Below are 19,924 nucleotides of genomic sequence, written 5' to 3' on the forward strand. Positions count from 1 at the left end.
GGGCGCGCGCTTTCACGGGGAGTGAACGCACGGCGGATAACAAACGCGCGTTCTGCGCCGTGCTCGCTTAAGGGCTGCAGAAGTAGGCGTCTCTTTCCTCCTTTACAATCACCATATATGTAGAGCAAACGCGCCTTCTTCCGACGCGCGAGAGTCCGTGGGGGAGGGGGGGAGGGGGAGGGAAGGGAGGCGGCGTTTAGCTGCGGCACCAAGTGCCTATTTATATCAGAGGCTCCGGCAACAGTCACCAACGCCGCACGCATTTTGAGCGAACGCGGGCAAAACGCCGACGGCGTCGACAACAGTTGTGCGTGTTGCCGATGCTGCTGCATGTCCAAGTTTATACACCTGATAAAGCTAGTATCATTACTCCGTATAGCTCTCTACAAATTTGCTATCGCAATTGATGCTTCGCCTTTCAGGTGAAACTGCGACAAATTTTTTTTTTTCTTCTTGCGCCGCGCGTTCACGTGCCGGATGCTCTTCGACGTTGTCGTCTTTCATCCAGCACGGAATTTGCCTCCGCGCGCGCACTCTTTGTCGTCTGCTCCACTTGTTTGTCTCCAACCACCACACCGTGTCACGCACTACACATCACAATGTTATAATACGGCGATGACAACTGCGTGATCTTCATGTAGGTCAACGGTGGGTTTGGCGTATTTGTCTACTGTTCCAGATGATACAAGCGCTGCAGAATAGCCATAGTAGATCAAATTAGAGTACCGCACGAGCTCGGGCTTACCCGAAAGCCCGGGCCCAGCCCGACCCGTGGGCCGGGCCGGGCTGGGCTGGGTAGGGCAGTTTTTTCACGGGCTCCGGCCGGGCTCGGGCACGGCATGTGCATTTTCACCCGCTCTGGGCCGGGCTCGGACATTCTGGCGGTGTGCATGTAACGTGCAGCGAGTTATCGTCGCGCGTCTCTACTCTGAAAAACATGTCTTTTTAGGGGCGAAGCTCCTTAGGGTGGGGGTCGTTCCCTCCTCTGTAGTAGTACTAGTAGTAGTAGTAGTAGTAGTAGTAGTAGTAGTAGTAGTAGTAGTAGTAGTAGTAGTAGTAGTAGTAGTATGTAGCCACCTGTAGTTCTATGAAGTGTTCACTAGATGGCGTTCTGGTTACGCTTCCGGTTCCACTTCCGGTTCCGGTTGCACTTTGCGCGCGTTCGGTGCGAACTCGGGCAAAACGCCGACGGCGTCGACAACAGTTCTGCGCGTTGCTGGTGCTGCTGCATGTCCAAGTTTATACAGCTGATAAAACTACCCTGAGTCGACCCCATGGCTGCTTCGCATACTACTCAGGGTTCCCCTACGGGAAGATGGTGTAATTTTCTCTCTCGTTCCCGACGCGCGCTCTCTTTATCTCTCGTCCGTAGCTGTGGTTTACCCGAATGATCCCCCGGTGCTTCGCCCACTCATCATCATTCACTTCGTGGATATGCTGTGATTTTTTAGGTGCGAAGCATCTTATGCTCGGGGCTACGTCACTCCCTACCTCCCTCCATCCATCCAACCGCCATGCGTCCACTCCCCTACTGCACATGCGCATCCTCCTCCCTCTCCTCTCTTTGTCTCATCTCCTCTCCTCTCGGCATTCCTCTCCTCTCCGACGCTCCTCTCCTCTCCGGATTGCGCAACGAATGGCACCACCTGCGGCTTCGCGCGCGATAATGCGAAGCAGCTAAGTTTAGAGGCGCGACGGTAAGCGCCCCAGAGGCACCGGCAACAGTCACCAACGCCGCGCGCGTTCGGTGCGAACGCGGGCAAAACGCCGACGGCGTCGACAACAGTTCTGCGCGTTGATGGTGCTGCTGCATGTCCAAGTTTATACAGCTGATAAAACTACCTTCAATCGACCCCATGACTGCTTCGCATACTACTCAGGGTTCCACTACGGGAAGATGGTGTAATTTTTGTCTCGGGCCGGGTTCGGGCCGGTTTCGAACCGGGCTCGGCCCGGCCTCGGGCCTAAGGTAAAGTGGTGGTGGGCTGGGCGGGGTGGGTAACGTAGATTATTTCCGGGCCCGGGTCTCATCATAAAACTTTTGGTTGGGCCGGGCCCGGGCTGAAAAAATCGGCCCATGCAGTGCTCTAGATCAAATACCACTCTTCTGCCCTTTGATCCAACTGGAAGCTTCATGCTGTATGGATTTGTCCGAAAACCGTAAGAAATAAGAGCGGCGTTTCAGACTCACGTGAATGAGCCCTGCAACTTGTATATTTAGGCTTTTCTACGCTCGACCTTTCTGATTCCGCGGCGTCCCAGATCTCGCCTCGCACGGTAAAACAATTAGTTTTGACACTGTTACGCTTCTCAACGTTCGCCAATTCAAACGCATTCACTCATACTGCAGAACATGCAGCTTGAAGACCCATTAAAAGCGGCGTTGCAAAAAGAAAGGCGAGAAAACCGTGCATTTTGTTAGTATGTGAAGCATGTGAAGATCACCACGCTGTGCATGAAGCACTAGCTTGGTGTGAGCAACACATACGTGAAGAAAATTATTGCTTCATCATGATAACAGCGTCCACGCACCGTACACCCAATTTCACCCGCCTAATTGTAGTCTTAATAATAGCCTGTGCCCTGCAAAGCCATATTAAAGGAACTTTCATATCTGCTAAGTCGCTAAAATGTTGCCAATGGTTTTGTAATGTCTCTAAAAATCGTCCATCACTACATAGAAACATTTGTAGGTAAACAGACAAGAAAGTTGCTAAACGGATTCGGTTGACAGGCTCCTTGTGCTTATTATATCCGTAAATTAATTAATAATCTGAATGCACCAACGTTTGGTATAAGTATTCATCAGGTTTTAATCATGTTATGGTATTTCAGTGTTATATTACCTGGGACTTGTAACTAAAGTATATCAGTACAAACATGTCTGTATGTCCTCGACAGCGTTTAATAAAAGGTTCCGGCCTTCTTAAGCTTTACAAACTCAGTCATCAGAAGGTGCTTCAGCAGTTTCCCTCTTCTGTTTTTGGGCAGCTCTTCAGCGAAAGCTATCCCGCCGTGTAGTCCCTTGTAAATAGCCAATCTCTCTGCAAAATAAATAAACACGCATTTTAAACACTATTTTACTTTAATGAATAATAATGTACAAAGTACATTACAAGAAAATACTTTTGATGCCACTACCTCGAAAGGGAGAAATGAGTTAATGTACATAAAATATTGCTCATCATAGACGTGCAACGACGTGCCATAAGACTGGATAACAATTGCGGGCTTTGAAATTCAGCAGTCGTTCAGCTATGGCTGTGCACCGCTTCAGTTGGTGCTCCAGCCACCACAATTTATTTCCATACAGGTACCAGTCCCCATAGTTGGAGCAGTGTAACTTGCGTCACACAAGGCACGGGACTACTACTTAAAGAGAGAAAAAGGACAACGAAGCACTGAAGCACATGCACGCATTCAAAGGGTAGGCGTGCGAACAGAAAGGGTCGCTCACTCCAATTTTATCAAATGCAGAAATTGAGTGTGCTCCTTAGAGACTTCACGGGATGGTCTCCGTCCGCTAACGTTGTTGTCAGAAAAGATGTAACGGGCACCGTTCAGAATAAGAAGCACAGGTTGTGAGCTTACGACACTGCTGCGCTCCATAGAGTCCGAATGGTCCTGTCACGTTGCATTGAATTCCTTACAGAAATACATACTACTTTATGCAGCTAACGAAACAAAACACTATTAGCGTGGATATGATATTCTATCAACAAGTTGCAGATGCACGGTTACCACCCTCTATCCAACAATTGTGTTAGGGCGGCTAGTTTAACAACAAACGACAACAACGAACCGCACAGGTATAGTGCTTACTGTGACCTGCCTAATATTTAACGGAACGACAATCTTTTCTGCCCTTTTAAATAAAACAATGCGCAGAACCCATCTAACGAGGACGGTCGACGGTAATGCGTTAGCATTGAATTGATATAGCGACACAATATATTGCCACTGTCGAAACGACTTATGCACGAGGCGTGTGCGGCAGCGAAAGTACTCTTTCGTGCTTCTCTAAGAACACTCGAAGCTATCTAGTGCCACCGCTGCGAAGCCTGCACGTGTCTTTTCAAGCAATATTGCTCATTCGGCGGTTTTACCGCTAAATTTGCCGGTTTCTTGCGCTGCCTAGCGGGAAAACTTGTTTGCTTGCGGGCATCGAGTTTTGTCGCGGCGTCCTTGTAATGTGCTCTTTCTTTTTGGCGGGCGACCTTATCATTTATTGACAGTAATTCGTGCTCCACATGTCGCAGTCCTGCAGCATATTTACGTCCTTTGGTAGTCAAAGTTAATTAGGATGATCATCCACAAACAGTGCGAATGCTTTGCGCTTCTTCCAGAATGTTTTGATGCCGCAACTAAATTGTAGATATAGCAGTTTCGGCTGCTCGTAACAGTGTCGCTCTTGGCCATTGTCGTCCACATGCTCTGGGGGATTTTGCCTCGTTAAATGGCTCCGGTTAAAAGCATAAACAATTAAATTCGCTATTTTTGCCATAGCGGTAATTTAGCTGTCATGATCCAGCGCATATTATGAGCATGTTTTCAGCCAACTGAATAAGGCTAAATACCAGAATGTTCACTGAGGTGAGGAAAACCATCCTTACTGTACGGGCTGGTCTTCGAAGGAACGATAAACGCTGCTTCGGTTACACGCCGTTCGGGCACTTTGTTCGCTATATCGGCAAGATGAAGGTCCACAGGGTCAGTGATGACAGTCACCCTGTAGGCCAAGCCACGCCAGCGAACCTATGCACACAGTGGACACGCGACCATACCACAATAAAACGGAGGACACTTTTCAGCAATTTTAATCGCTACCCGATAGTTCAACCTTATTTCCGGCCAGTGATTGTAGTTCACGGAAGCATCTTTTTTTTAATTTCGTTTCGCAATACGTTTGCCTACCTGCACCCATACAAAAAAGGGCTTAATAATAATGATCATTTATATTTTTATCCCATTATCGATGACAGAAGTTGGCAACATTGCTCCGAAACTAACGGCGCGGCGGTGCTTGAAAACGCTGAGAAACACGTCACGCAGCAGCCGGGATCATCGCTCGCTCTTCCTTCTGGACACTAAGCGCCATCTGGTGGCGCCGCCCAGAAGTCCGCGCGTGGCCTCGGACACGAGAAGCATTGCGCGCCAGTGCCTGCGAACTCTGAAAGTTGCCACGCCCAGTGGCACATACTCAGAGACCCAAGTTGACGAGAGGTACGATTGAAGAGCGGCACATATGCGCAGTGCATTCACGGTGCAGCTCGCTAAAAAGTTGGCGTGAACGGCGTTCAGCGAAAACCGGCACACACCCAGCGCAATTGTGGAGCAGGCTGCTAATGCGTCGGGTCGCTGTCCTTCAGCAATCCTTGTGACGTGGGTTCGGTTCCGCATAACATCGGATAAAATTTACGGGATCCTTTTCATCGTTGTAGAGCGTCACATCGCCAGTGGCACATACGGAATTACCCATGTTGGCGTCAAAGAGGTTCATTAAAGAGCAGAACACCCCTACTGGCAGATACACCGTGCTCCAAGTCGGCGCTTAAGAGATTCTTCGAACAGTGCTACCTACTACGGTACCCGCATCTACAGTGACCCGCGTCGGCGTCAAAGAGGTTCATTCCAGAGCGGTACGTATGTACACAACGCCTCATACTCAGGGACCCAAGCAGGTCTGACGGTTGATTTAGAACCAGGTTCCTTCAGCACGGCAGCCCAATGCCCCAACCATTCCACCACGGACTACCCAGTGACCCCAGATAGGCGGGAAAACGAACACAAACATACAAGCAAACATAGATAGATAGCCCCCAAAAAGTACGTGCAGTACCCTAATAAAGTTAACGTATTAGAAAGGACAGACACACACGTATTCTGGGTTTGTTTTAGTAAGGAACTCAGTAAACACACAGTTAATGTACTAGTGTTGATGTAGATATTGTTTCACATTTTACGCTCTGATTTCGCACTGTGCAGCCTATGGCGCTACCATCGCGAATGGAGTTGGCTTGGTCGAAATTCAGCACTGTTTGCGATAACGTACCTGCCACGTGTTCTTTGATCCGCTTTGCGATGTGGCACTGTTCCTCCGCCTTCCAATCTCGTCGCAGGACCACAATGGCGGCCGGTGCCTCTCCGAGCACCGGATGAGCCACACCGAGCACGGCTACTTCGGCCACATAGTGAAGCTCTAGAACGCATTGCTCTACCTCGAAGGGCTCCACCTTGGTGTCTAGGCACTTGATGACGCTTTTCAGCCGCTCGGTCACAAATAGCCGACCAGAGACGTCGTAGTAGCCCATGTCCCCTGCGCGCGCACTCTGTGTCACTCACGTACTTCACAAGACATCGTAGTAGCCCAGGTTCCCTGGGAACACACAGCGTCTAAGTGACTTCGATCCTTCCACAAATCACATGAACTTTGATGCTTGTTGGGCCGCGCTTCAATGTGGACACATCAGTCTAAGCAATGTGATTGCAGGAGCAGGATTACATTTGCATATTCCAATCGGCTTAAATTTCTGATGTGGTCACATACCATGCAAACCACATTAGAGTAGCGTAAGACAGCTGCTGTGGTACCGTTACTAAGGTTCAGCGTGAATTCGACATTAACCTTTGGTTACGTTATTTCCTAATTAAAACAGTGTAAGTTGAGAAGACGATAGAATACGCACGTAGGACAGAACTACAAATGACAAGAAAGTGCCAGTTTTATTACCTCAAGTGGGCTTTTATAATGCACAAGGTGCGTCACTGTTGACACGGAGTATTACTAAAACAGAAAAAAAAGAAACATTATGCAGAAGCCTTCTCGTGATGATTGTCGACGTTATTGGCATTAGCAGTCAAGCAGTGTAGAACGACACACCGTATTTCTGAAGACACCTTTCGTAGAATCTGTAAAGGGTCATACTGGCATTTCCATTCCTTCGGCTGTTGTATGCGAAATACACTACCTCCGGGATTGGCAGATCTAGATATGGCACTTGCTTGCTATGGTTCCCCCATGACCAACAAGGCATTACCACGGCTCACAATGCATTCACGACAATGGGATGATGAAGATGGAATGACGTCGAGGAAACGACGAAGGCGCGATAACCGCAATGACATTCTAAGACGGGATGATGATTCTGAAGTGATGACGACGGTATAACGAGGACAGGGTGACGACGGCCGTATGACATGAGTTGGATGAAAAAGCAGGAACGGCGACTAGAGGTGCCCATATGCCCTCTTTTTTTGTTTTCTCCCTCACATTCACGCCGCAGTTACCGCACTCACCTCACCCTCACGCTGAAGAGTTTCATCACCCTCCCTCACCCTTGTCCTAACCAATAAAAATTATCCACCCTCACCCACAGCACAGAAAGCTTTTCCCCCCCCTCTCTCACCCTCACACTGAAAAGGCTACCATGCTCCTGTTACCTTCCGTATTCTAAAATTTCAACTAAATCATTTGCTCGGCCCGCGAGCTTAATTTACTACAATAAGGGCTGTCCAGAGGGCCCGCGAACGAGCGGAGGACCATGGTCTTCCGGCCCCAACGTGGGAGCGGCCCGCAACTACGACTTAGTAGTTTCTTAGGACCTTAATAAGTTTGTTGACTGACTGACTGACCGACCTACCGACCGACCGACACACTGACTGACTGACTGATTGTCTAGTGCGATTCCTATTGTCAAAGTATGCCAGACTGCTTTGCTTTCAGGCGTTAGACCATAGGTTGGCAAAAAAACGGAGCTTACTCAGACTCCCTCACAGATTTTTTTCTTTTTATTTTTTTTCTTAGAGTTCATTCGGACTCAGAGTCACCGAAGTGCTGCTCAGCCGGGAGCACTCGGACTCAGACTCCTCAGACCTATACTCAGCCAGGCTCACTCGGGTTCAAACTCACCACATCTATACTCAGCTGGGCTCACTCGGACTCGAACACTCCGGAATTATATTCAGCTGGGATGACTCGGACAACAGTGGAAGAATAGACAGGTGTCTCAACAACCACGTCTGTCTGCAGAGAGCACTGAGAGCAGTTCTGTTCGGGTTTCCTCCTTTTGCCGGCAGGAGCGCTGTAGTGTTGCGGTCATCATTTTCTGACCTCTGATCGTAGCGTGAGGCCCTACACTCAAGTATTTCGCTGTAAAGCACGCTTCCAACGCGCGACGTTACTTTTTCTGTGCCGCTACAAGCTCTTGCTATTCTGTATTACTGTTTCCAGTGCTGTTTGCGAAAAAAACCTGACTATCCAACAAGAAACCAGCTACCGAACTCTCCATTTGATCTTAATCTGTAGTGTAGTAATCTGTAGTAATCTGTAGTAATTCATAATCGTGCGCCGTTTTAGTAGCTGCTTTTCAGTAAGTTTTCTGCCTGTGCTAGTCTACATGTGCTTGTGCGGTGTCTCAGATGAAAAGTGCGGCACGGTAGCCTCCATTGCGCGTTTGCATGCCGGCAACGATAGAGATGTACTGAACTGAGCGGACGACCGATGCCATGCGCACATTTCGGTTTTGGTGTAAGAGAACCTTTGAAGTTTCTATTTTGTGAGTACAGCTCCTTTTTACACATTGTTTGGTCACGAACAATTGTTATAGCATAAATCTAGCTATCGTGTGCATCATTCACACATTAATATATATCCTATTGGGAAATGTCTGTGTTTATGACATGTGTTTGTGTTTATTGAGTTTTGGCTACAGCGTGCTGTGTTAGCATTCAGTAGACTAGTTGTACACAACTCGGCATAAATTAGAGATTAGAATAGCGCAGCTTTCGCGATACTCTACAATAAAATAAGGAGTAATGAAAGTAACTTGCGCGGGTAGCAGCAATGTGCGTGGTTCGCTTGCAAGATAATCACGAACATCGCTGCCCTCGGCAAGTCGTGGTTTCTAGCACAACTTGAAGAACTTTGCATTTGCGCTTTTATTCCTCCTGTGCATGCATTTCAAACCATCCGGGCAATTTAATTATTTGAGTATAAACCGTCAGGGTATGCTTTCTCACTATTGAGCGTTGGACAAAGTATCTTGTTAATAATGTTAATAACAACGATGTTAATAATGTTAATAACAATGAGAGCCGCAATTCGAAGAGCCAGTTTTACAGCGTAACCACACATCTCTCGGAAACCGACTTTCTGGGCTTCCTCCCGCATGTGCCCATGAAGCCGTATCGGAAAGCTCTGAACCCGGGGCCTCCTACTCCCAGAACGTATTTCTTGTAGCGAGAGCTACATTGGCCGCATTCTCGCCGTTTCACTCTGGTCGGTGGCTACACCGCGTGCTGAGCCGTTGCCTAGCAACCGCCACAGCTGGCAGCGCCGCTCGCCGCGCCACCTGGCATGACGTCAGAGGAGGAGCCGATGAAACCGCGAGCTGAGCCGTTGCCTAGCAAGCGCCGGAATTGCATCGCCGGAGGAGCCGGCGTTGCAACGCCGGCTCCTCCGCGCGTCTGTGCTTCTATCTTCCATTGCTGCAAGTCCAGACGACTGCACGAACTTTGAATCTGAACGGTGGATATTTTAACCCGATCAGCGCCAGCACCCTATGGCATGTAATCAACCACATATCACCTCGCACCCTTTCTGTTTCCCCTTTATTATCAAAAACGCTCTAGTGTGGAGGCCAAAATATTGAGCTTTTTTCAATAATTTTTCACTTCAGTGGGCATGAGTATTTGTTTTCTTTTAGTTATTCATGCATTTAGTCTCTAGCAGCAGTACTAGAAAATTTTATACCACAGATTCTGTCAAATACATTAGGGTAGGCATTGTAATAATATATTCCCCCTTATCGTTTAGGAAGACAGAGGCATTAACAATAACAAGAATAACAATGAAATATAACACTAACTCCTCGCGCGCTATTTCGCTAATACCCACCGGTAATGGTGGGCATTGCTAGAGGTAAACAAAAAAATACCCTGAATGATGTTTGGCAGCTCACCTGTGCAAAGCCAGCCGTCAACGTCGAGAGCGGCAGCTGTTGCCTCGCAGTGATTGTAGTAACCTACCATCATGTTCGGCGAGCGCACCATTATTTCACCACGTTCCAGCGGAGCCATCGTCTTCTTGGACTTCGGATCACAGATCTACGGTGCCACAATGTAAGCAATTTAAGTGGCTGCTATCATCATTGTCTATTTACCTTATAACTCCTTCGTAATCATTACATAATAGGGAAAGAAAACTACTAAAAAACGACCATGCCAAAGCATGGTTCATAGCAAACAAATAATAATTTAGTCCAGATGATCAGGATTATACACGATGCGACCCATTCACACAATGTTCAACGGATGCAAGATACAGAATCGCTCAGAGCATCAAGTGTCAGGTTGAGGCGAGGAAGACTAAAAATGCCCTCCTTACAAGAATTGCATTACCAGCCCTGCCTCAATGTCATATTGCACGGCGCCAGAAATGCCAAGTAAAGATATATAGCAGAATTTAGAGAAATATTTGATGTGACAGATTGTGCGCAGAGGAATGAAACATGGTTCCAGTAAGAGCCTTATTGAACACATTGCATTGTGGCTAAACGACTGTCGCTGTTTGTGCACATATATGGTAAGGCGACGTTTATTCGGGTACGATGTGATGGTACACTGGTGTCGTGCTATGTAAGGCCACTCGGTACGTGGTTGTAACATTTAGGGTCAATCTTTCGAGTGGGTCTGCCCTGTTGTTCTGCGCCGCACCATAAGGCAAGCTGACAGCGTCACGCGACGACACTCACGAGAGCTCACCTGTCCCTTTAAGACAGGGGTCTCAAACTCACATTCAACACCGTCGCTTATATTCCATAGAGTTTCTCGAGGGCCGCACTGTGGCATGTTAAATGGGGGAGGGGGGGACTTGCAAATATGCCCACAAGTACAACAAGCCCAATTACACCGGACAAACCCCAGTACAAAAAAAGGGAGGTGGGAGACACGAAAGAGACGACGAACGTTTTACTTCCTCTAAACAACACTCCGCTGCTTTCACAGATGCTGTCCTAATAATGCCTGCCAACGCTTCAATGAGACCAAGGATGGAATGTCCGGAGCTAGATACTGTGCCGACGCGGTCCTTATGGTAAACCGGAGATGTGTGGCAGTCATTCATGGGCACAGGTACGATTTATTCACGTTTATCAAAGAAAATAGCTGCTCGCAGACATACGTGCTACCAAACATGGTGCAAAATCTTGCAGCTCTCTTGGGCAATGCAGGAAGTATGCGCTTTTCGAGGAACTAAATTCTCGTACACGAACGTCTAGAAACTTTGGCTTGAGCGTCATGCTGGCCTGCAGTTCAGTCATTTCGTTTAGTAGTTGCGATGACCCTACTGAACCATTGCACGCCAGCGTGGTCCAGAATGCCATTTTGTTTACTGTTGCCAGAGCCTCTAACAAAGACACGAACTGACGCTAGTTCAATAGGTAAACCCGAGTAAAGTTCACTGTGCAAAACAGTGGTAATGAAGTACTTCGTTTACAGCCAATTGCGCCATGTGCTTCTTTTTTGCAGAATGCATTGGACTTCCACAGAATCCACATTGAGTGCTGCAACCTTCACCTGTAGACGCCCGACGAGTCCGTTCTTGGGTCTAATCATCCATGTGGAGCCGTCAATTGCGAGAAAGACAAGCTTCTCCCATTGCAATTGTACCCGCTCGACCCATTGTTCATGCCCTGAGAAAATTCCTGCACCAGTGGTTGTTCCGTTGATCGACACAAAGTCAAGCAGCTCTTCAAGAGATTCTCGTCAATGCCTCTGATGAAAATGACACATTGAGCGCTCTCGGTTACGCCAGTGAAATCGCCGACAGCAATTGAAAACGCTACAAACCGTTGGATATCTAGTTGAGACTTCTTTCTATGTACGCTCTGTTCACATTAACACGTTCAGCGACGGTATTTGCAAAAGGCCGCGTGTTTGAGACCCTCGCTTTAAGACCTGAATTGCTACTCGTATCCAGACGCCATTCCAGTAGCGAAGTCAGCTGGAAAGACCAATTAGTGTTCGAGCCGACTCCGGAAGCAAAATTTAGTGGGGCAGCCTGCATACCTTGTGTTTAGACAGCTACTGTATTAAACAAGCTTGTCTTTTGCATATGTACACTTCACGGAGAAAACTGCGGTTTGAAAGTGGCTGAAGAGCACTGATTCACTTTACGTTCGTTATAGGAATTTCCAGCGAAAAAAAAACACTAAAGAAGGAAGCAAGGGAACAGCGTCTTTCTGTTCACTTGCTTTCTTTCCTACTGCTCTTTTTTCGCTTGAAATTCTTATGCTGCTCTTAATGTAGAATGAACTAGCCCAACTTCCAGCTCTAAACCCACATACTTCTTTTCCGTGTTGATTCTCAGCCCAAGCGAAATTTCTGTCACCAAACATTTAGCACGCTCGATGTTTGCGGAAGCTGTGAAGGAGCCCTGATGCACCATTTAATTAAATAGGAATAATTTAGGTGGCAAAGTCCAAGAAATAAGGTGGATAAGCAACAATGATCAAAGTGAAAATGACTCTGTAAGGCCATTCACAAAACATTGTCGTACATTACCTTCACCTGTGTGTCGGCAACAGGAAAGCCCACGCTGTCGAAGCATAACTGGCCAGCTGGGGGGCAGCAGACGACTCCGCTCGCCTCAGACAGGCCATACACGTTCCTGAATTCCGTTGGCTTCAATGCCGAGATCACCAGCCCCGCCGTGCTCTTCGGCAGAGTTCCACCTAAGCTGACCACCTTCCTCAGTGATGGAAGCCTCGTACCCGTAGCCGCGACTGCGCTTGCCAGCAGATACAGCACCGAAGGTGTCGTCATAAGAAAGGACACCTGGAATATTCATGGGAATGAAGAATTCCTCAGTGACAAAATACGACATTTCGCCGTATTTGACAGCAAATTTTAGTGGATAGGATTCTTTGTATTTTCTGATAGTGTGTCATTCGTAAGATGGTGTTGCTACCGGCGACGTTATCATGGAAGACTGGGATGGTAATTATTCTGTCTAAACGCTTTTTTACATGCCACGAAGCATGCCAACGTTAGTCCATCAATTCAGCCTCTCGCAAAATTTCAGTAGAGTGCTCAGTAGCCGCATGACATCATTCTGTGTCCTCCTGGGAAAACTAACTGCTGTGATGCGCGTGACGAAGCGAATTTTTACGGCGAGGATATCAGTACAAATAGCAGTGTCGGAAAGTTATATGCCCGTTTTCAGTTTCTCGAAGAAACTATATCACTTATGAAGTTGATATTTTGACGAAAAATGAGCAATTTTCGGGGCAGTGCGAGCAGTTTAGTAAGTTGATGGGATAATATTTGGGAGGTTTAAAGATGACTGCATTTTGGTGTGGGGAGCCACTACAATTTGAAGTTTTATCTACTGCGCAAAATTCATAAGTGCTATATTCGAAACGTCATCAATGTACCCATTGACAGCTTTGCCACCAGGTTTTTCAACAGCTGAATATTACCATCATTCTAGAAGTGCACAAGAAGTTTCTTAACCGGCATAGTTGAGTATTAGACATCATGGCTCGTTTTTCAGCAATCTCGCTAATTCGCGACACTGTGCATGTGCCCATACCACATGCAGCAACATTCTGTGCACTCCTAAAATAAGAAATAATTACGAGCGTGAAACATTACCGTTTATTCCACTTCTATTTTTGAACAATGCCTTCAATACTGAGTGCTTCTTCGGACCTCAATGTTTGTATATAAATATCAAGTGAAATGTCTACAAGTTCCTTTGCATTCTTTGCTTTCATTGTATTTTTCAAAATGTATTTGCAAGTCTAAACATACGATGCCCTTCAATTATTTCTAAACCATTGTTCTGTAAAGTTGTGTTGCTGTAATCATTCATTTAGAAACATTTGATCACAATTTTCTCATTGTTTCTATAATGTTTATACATTTATATGCAATAAAGGCCAGATTTCTTCTAGGGGCACAGACCTCAAGTAAAGTCTTTGCACAGCCTATTTGTCTGCGCGTCTAATATCCCCTAACTGTTGAATGAACATTAAAGTTGAAGACAATTTCACAAACAAGACAACCTGTACCATACCCTAGTTAAAACTTCAATATCGGAGATCACACACATCTGACGTTATTATCGATATAGACAAGACGTTCCTTGAGAATGTGGTACGGGAGCACGACCAAAATGTTTTTCGCTTGTCATGGTGTCGAAGAAGGCAACTTGTCGAGCAGCCAAGTGCCAGATTAGAGAATGACAGGATTGCTGTGGTGAGCTGCTTGTAATGTGTGCTTGCTCATAGCGGCCATTTTAGAGAAAGTAATAAAATGTACCGAATGCCTTTGATCAAAAAAAAAACGACTCGGTAAATTGTTTGATATCGATGGCCTAGTCACCGGCTCAAACACTGAACTGGCGATGACGCCTTTACTGAAAGCCTAAGCGAACGAGACACTTCCAAAGTGCCTCGAGCGGCCAGTCGCGCGGCAATTCTGCGTGTATTCGCGGGCTCCTTTCACACTCGGAAAAATACATTACTGTAGCACGTATTGAGCAACAGAAAGCTGTATCGGGAGTTTTTCATGTTGCTCTACAATTTCCTCATTGACACTTTGACAATTAGAACAGTACTTCTTGAGTTAGATAATTAAGTACAATTAGCTAATGAAATCTCGGTAACGAAAAAATTACTGGCGGCTACTCCACTGTACTGGAAACAATACGCACTAGGTTTGCTTCGCGTAACACCATTCCTCTTTTTTTAAATCGTGCTGCGTGATAGCTGGGACACCCTATATATATATATATATATATATATATATATATATATATATATATATATTCACTTTTTGTTCCGTTTATTGGCGCTGCAAAAAGCCAACTTCGAGCTGTAAAGTGAAGACAACTTTCTCTGGAACTGAACAAATTTTATGGGTGTTCTTCAAATAAATATATTATTGTGAGTGTACTTCGGCCACTTATTTATTGTGCTAATGCAATCAAGCATTTAAAAAAATGGCATTTTGGAAACGCTTTTTGTTAAAGAAAACTCGGGAGGTAAAGGGTTGAAGATATATTAACTCAAATCAAATAAGTCTAGTTGTAACATAAACATTATTTGCCTTGCTTCAATGACAACCTGAGGCACTACAACAATATATTTCATTGTTTCACACCTACTTGCCTACAAAAGTGTGCAAAATGCATGCGTCTCTGATATAACACAGCACTCATAATTGACAACTAAAGGAACGAAAATTACCTGGTAACCTAAAGAAGCCAAGGTGAACCTTCACTAATTCTCGAGCAGGTAGCTCCACGTGGTTCATGAAACGGTATGCTGTGCTAAGAATCTTAGTTGAACAAGGGTGGTGACGGTCAGGTGCAGTGCCGCGGTGAAATGCATGCAGCAGTACGTCAATAACTGCATTCCTGTTCTTGCTCATGATACACCAACCGATAAATCGCGAATAAATTATTAATAGAATAATTCCAGAGCTAGACTTGCTCCACACTAGGCACTACTGGTAATAAAATCACCTACAGCGCTTGTAGAATGGGCGCCGCAGTGCTACAGTTCACATGCCGAGGGGGGCCTAGCCCCTCCATGAAGAATGGAGGGCAAGCCGCCCCCCCCCCCCCCCCCGACTTTAAGCACTGGTCCCACTTGTAACGCAAAGTACCCTAATATAAGCAGAATCACAAAGGGTAATTCTGGGTGATTATGTTTTCACGAAAATAAGATAGGTTCATTTCGCGCTGGTACATCAAATCTTCCCTGCACTTATGATTGCGTGTGTTCTGTGCCACTTTCAGTTGCAAGCCTTTTTCCCATGCTATCGAAATACAGCTACCTTTAACTTTTTTTACATTATACGTTATACTTCGGCTGAATGATTTCCTTCAGTTACGAAGGAATTTGGTCATTCTATGCAATTCTGTTTGTTCGAGCTGGTAAGCTGTCATTAACGACATGGGAGACCATGCTATGCCCATTGTAATCGATTTTATTTGTCTGCGAAATTATTTCACTCTCATTATAAATGTTTCACGCGGCTAGTTGGCTAAGGCAGACGTAAGCTTTCGCTAAGCGAAGTGCCTGACTACGAACCACGATATGTTGCTCTCGAAAGATGGCGCCCAAAAGCGGGTATGAATTCGGTGCTTATTTTCTGCTGGTTCATGTCCCCGATTAGTTCATGTATGACATATGCAGTGTCACTGAAAAAAAAGAACTTCATTGTACGAAAACTCTAGTCAGAGTCGCCTTTCTGGACTTGGCGATCCCTGGTGAGGAATTTGTGCTGGGCGCCATGGCTCCTGGGTGTGGCGGGTATGACGCATGACGCAGCCAGAGAGTCTAGTGCCGGTCTTCGATTGGTGCAGCTGAGCTCGGCCAGGTGTACGGCATGGATTGGGGAGTGTTGGAGCGCGTTCTATTATGGGGTAAAAATATAGCCAGCACACATTCTCTGCAAGGGTGTAACGCGCTAGGATGCTCCCCGGAGAAATAGCTTGCACATGAGCTGGCCTGATGTGCGCTTAAAATTATAAATGATTGCGTCATTAGGGAGGGAGAAGGTGAGAGATGGTCGGATAAAAGGTGCATCTGCGGGTGGAAAGGGGTATAAAGGAGTCAGAAGGCACATACGGGATTCGCGAGCTTGTTTGGTTCTAGAGCGTTGTTTATCCGATAACCAGAAATCTATATTCCTCTCAAGCCTAATGATCTGAGCACAACGTCTCTCAGATGTACAGGTTGGTGGGATATTTCGTTACTCCTTACGCCCAATAATTAACGCTCTAGAATCTCGAATGCTTCTTCGAAGCTTGCAGTGTATAATAACATTGAGCTTTTTCAATATTGTCTGGAAACATCATCAACTTATCTTTTCTTCCTTTTTTTCTGAAGAAAGAAGGCTTTGCATAACCCATGCAGATATGTTGGGAGGTAACAGTGCTTGCTTTCCTTACGCATTCACCACGCAATGCCTTCACGTTTGCTACTTCTCCACTGGGTGCCACCCCTATTTAATTTCTATGCAAGCCTTAGAAGTGTGTGTATGTTTTATAACTCAGAATACTCTACTACTTTAATAATGAGATGATGGCAATCTTTGTCGCATATTTTGCACAGCTAACCTCAATCTCTACATTAAAAACCAGACTTCGTTTGATTGTATTCTAAGTTACATTTTTAGTACTTTTTAGTAGCAGTACTTTTTAGTACGTTTAGTACATTTTTAGTAGCAATTCATTCATGAGATCAGTGTGTACTGACCTTCCATAAATCCCCACGCTGTTCTAAGAATCACTAAATAGCAACTGCAAGAAAAATTCGCATTGGCTAAACTGGAAATCTTGGCAGAACATGCCTGCAGTTTTGTCTAGCTTTAAAATGAGCAACCTTTATAAAGCGCGGAAGCAGCAAGCGCGTTCCACTGGTGACTAGCCAGCGCCGACTATCTCTGTCTAGGACCAGCACGTCGCCCCTGAGATTTTTCAGCGAGCAGCAAGGAGCCGCGCGCGGCGCCTAACCTCACGTGACTGCGTCCCGTCTGGTAAGCCGCAATAGAGACGTTTTGCTGAGTTTCGGTATCAAAGACGCCTGCGTTTGCTAGCTTTTCTTGACGCATCCACACGCATTTGAAACAGAAAGTAGCGCGGTGGCTTCTCTAGTATATTTTCACGTGGTCCGCTGATCAGAATTTCGACGATCGCCGACTGTGTTCGCCGCTATTGTTGTGCTGTGAGTGTAGCCTGTTTCTTTTTTTTTCGGGGGGGGGGGGCGCAGGTTCGCCCAGTAAAGAGTTAGTTTCGCCATTCACAGTTTCGCGATTGTGTTCTTGACCATCACTACGACGTGACAACATCTACACTAGCTCTACACTTTAGCGAAGGGCACCGCCAGATGCCACAGCGTGTCGACGGAAGCGCGCGAGAGGAGCGCGTCCAATCAATGTGCATCGTCAAGCAATTTAATAAACACTCTGCTCTAGAACATATCGCAACTCCTTGTCTGCCTCGTTATTTCCGTAATTATGATCATCAAAATAATCATCATAATATATGTCATAACGCAAAAAAGCATACCACCACCACACTACCGTCATAAAAGAAATATCCGTAATCGCATTAACGTCGCAAATCATCTCCAGAGGAGCGATGAGCCGCCAACTTTTATTCTGTAGCTGCTGTCTGACACCGGGCAAATACTACGTAAATGCTAATAGCGTGGACAGTAAGCGTGTTGCCAGTCTAAGGCCATGTCGTTACCTTTTCATTTTTGGCCGTTGAAAGAAAGTCCCGCACGGACCAATACTTGTCACTGATCACCAGGCGGGCACCACAGCATATGAACTTGAAGTTGAAGGAAAATGACAGGTATATGGTGAGGTATTCGCAAGCCAGACAGACGTCGTCCGCGCTGTACAGGCCGGTGACTCTGTGAACGAATAATCGATTCAGACATGAAAGCCGAATTATTACACTTACAGCTTTGACTCTCATCAAGGCTCATAGTGATATCAGTGTTGTTTTGTCATTAATACCGGAAATGTTCATTCCTGGCCATACGGCATACTAATTCAGTGATGACAAGTTTACATGACTGTGATAGCCAGTGCGGACATATGATAGAGAGCGGCTGATATTAACTCATAATCTACACTTCATCGTCTGCGACGTTAAGGCTGCACATGCACACCCGCTATGTGGCAGGTGCTCATTGTGTGAGCCACATGCTCGCATCTAGAGAGTTCATTGGTATCTTTCGGGCTCTTTGTTTGTTTTCACGCTAAGCGGTAGCAGCTAAGTCCGTTCTAATACCGCATGTTGTCGAATGTATGACGCACATAGCACAGCCTCTTTTTTTAACTTAACACGAAGACAATAAAAGTAACGATAGCGCATTGTTTGCCAGAACATGTGCCTAGTATACAAAATCTGTGACCGCTCTCGTTTAAAAGTATTGTGAAGTTCTTTTTTATGGGAATTGTGCTTGTGGGCGCTCAATTACAATGCGCTCAATAGGTTCATAGATGAACAGAATATATATTCATTATTCTTTCATATGAAAGCACCGCAAAAATACAAGCCCATTTTTTTTACTTTATATCTGTGTACAGTGATGCTTTTAAGAAGCGAGTTTTTAGGGTTATTCTGTGTGGCAACTATTATTGCAATCTCTTTTACGGTGCATATATTTGGGGATACTTTTCAGATGTGTATCAGGGCACAGATCATTGTATCCCTTAGTGAACAGATTTAATTTTAAAAATAGCAGTCCAGTGTTATGTGCAATAAATGTGTATCAGGCGTGCCATGTGCCACGAGGGTAACTATAGCAGGAGCTACAAAAATTCTCTCAAGTTGAAAACAACAAATTTCCTCTGTTTGCGTATGGCTCCAAAAGGCTTACACAAGGACACGCATTGCCTCCCGCTATGGTAACCGAGGACAAACAGGGCCTTAAGTGTCCAGCTCAGGTATTATATCTGTATCATTGAAGGATAATATAAAATTTTCGAGAGAACTGGAGATGATAAACAGGCTTGTTTACGTATTTCTCGGTTAAACAAATCCTTGCTTAATTCTTTCACGACATTAGAAAATAATGTAGTACGTACGTGCTACGAGAACAGCGTGCTACGAGATATATGCTACTCTATGTATGCGCTACGCATATACATAGAGTAGTTTGCAGGAAGACAACCATAGTTTTGATTTAATACTTCATTTTTCATCATTTTTTTTTCATTTTCGTATACAAAACAGAAGTAGTCTTTGACAAAAAGGGAAGGTTTTCTTCACTTAAAAGGCGCACGGGCGCCATGTTGCAAGGCAAGCAGGAAGCATGGCGAATGTATAATAAACATGCCGGACATATACATGTGGAACATAGTGCAGTAATGCTTTATACAATCGAGCAACGTT

At 45.7% G+C, this 19,924-nt stretch overlaps 1 protein-coding gene across 10 annotated transcripts in view; it reads right to left on the minus strand.

Annotated features, from left to right (window-relative positions):
• Positions 1 to 19,924, minus strand: part of LOC119458356 (uncharacterized) — a 153,793-nt gene that overhangs the window by 96,289 nt on the left and 37,580 nt on the right. For 3 of the 10 annotated variants that reach the window (XM_049671112.1, XM_049671120.1, XM_037720186.2), the window contains 5 exons: positions 18,266 to 18,434; positions 12,562 to 12,834; positions 9,960 to 10,104; positions 6,053 to 6,316; positions 2,888 to 3,044 (listed from right to left, as the gene is read on the minus strand). The exons of 3 other annotated variants lie outside the window; for them this stretch is intronic. In XM_049671112.1, coding sequence (XP_049527069.1) covers positions 2,905 to 3,044; positions 6,053 to 6,316; positions 9,960 to 10,104; positions 12,562 to 12,834; positions 18,266 to 18,434 — 991 coding nt within the window. In that variant the 3' untranslated portion in view covers positions 2,888 to 2,904. Of the gene's footprint in view, positions 1 to 2,887; positions 3,045 to 6,052; positions 6,317 to 9,959; positions 10,105 to 12,561; positions 12,835 to 18,265; positions 18,435 to 19,924 lie in introns of those variants that run through there. 4 more of the 10 variants (XM_049671114.1, XM_049671116.1, XM_049671113.1 and 1 more) reach the window with 4 other exon arrangements.

The sequence above is a fragment of the Dermacentor silvarum genome, chromosome 7 (assembly GCF_013339745.2).
Source record: "Dermacentor silvarum isolate Dsil-2018 chromosome 7, BIME_Dsil_1.4, whole genome shotgun sequence".
NCBI classification, from domain to species: Eukaryota; Metazoa; Arthropoda; class Arachnida; order Ixodida; family Ixodidae; genus Dermacentor; species Dermacentor silvarum.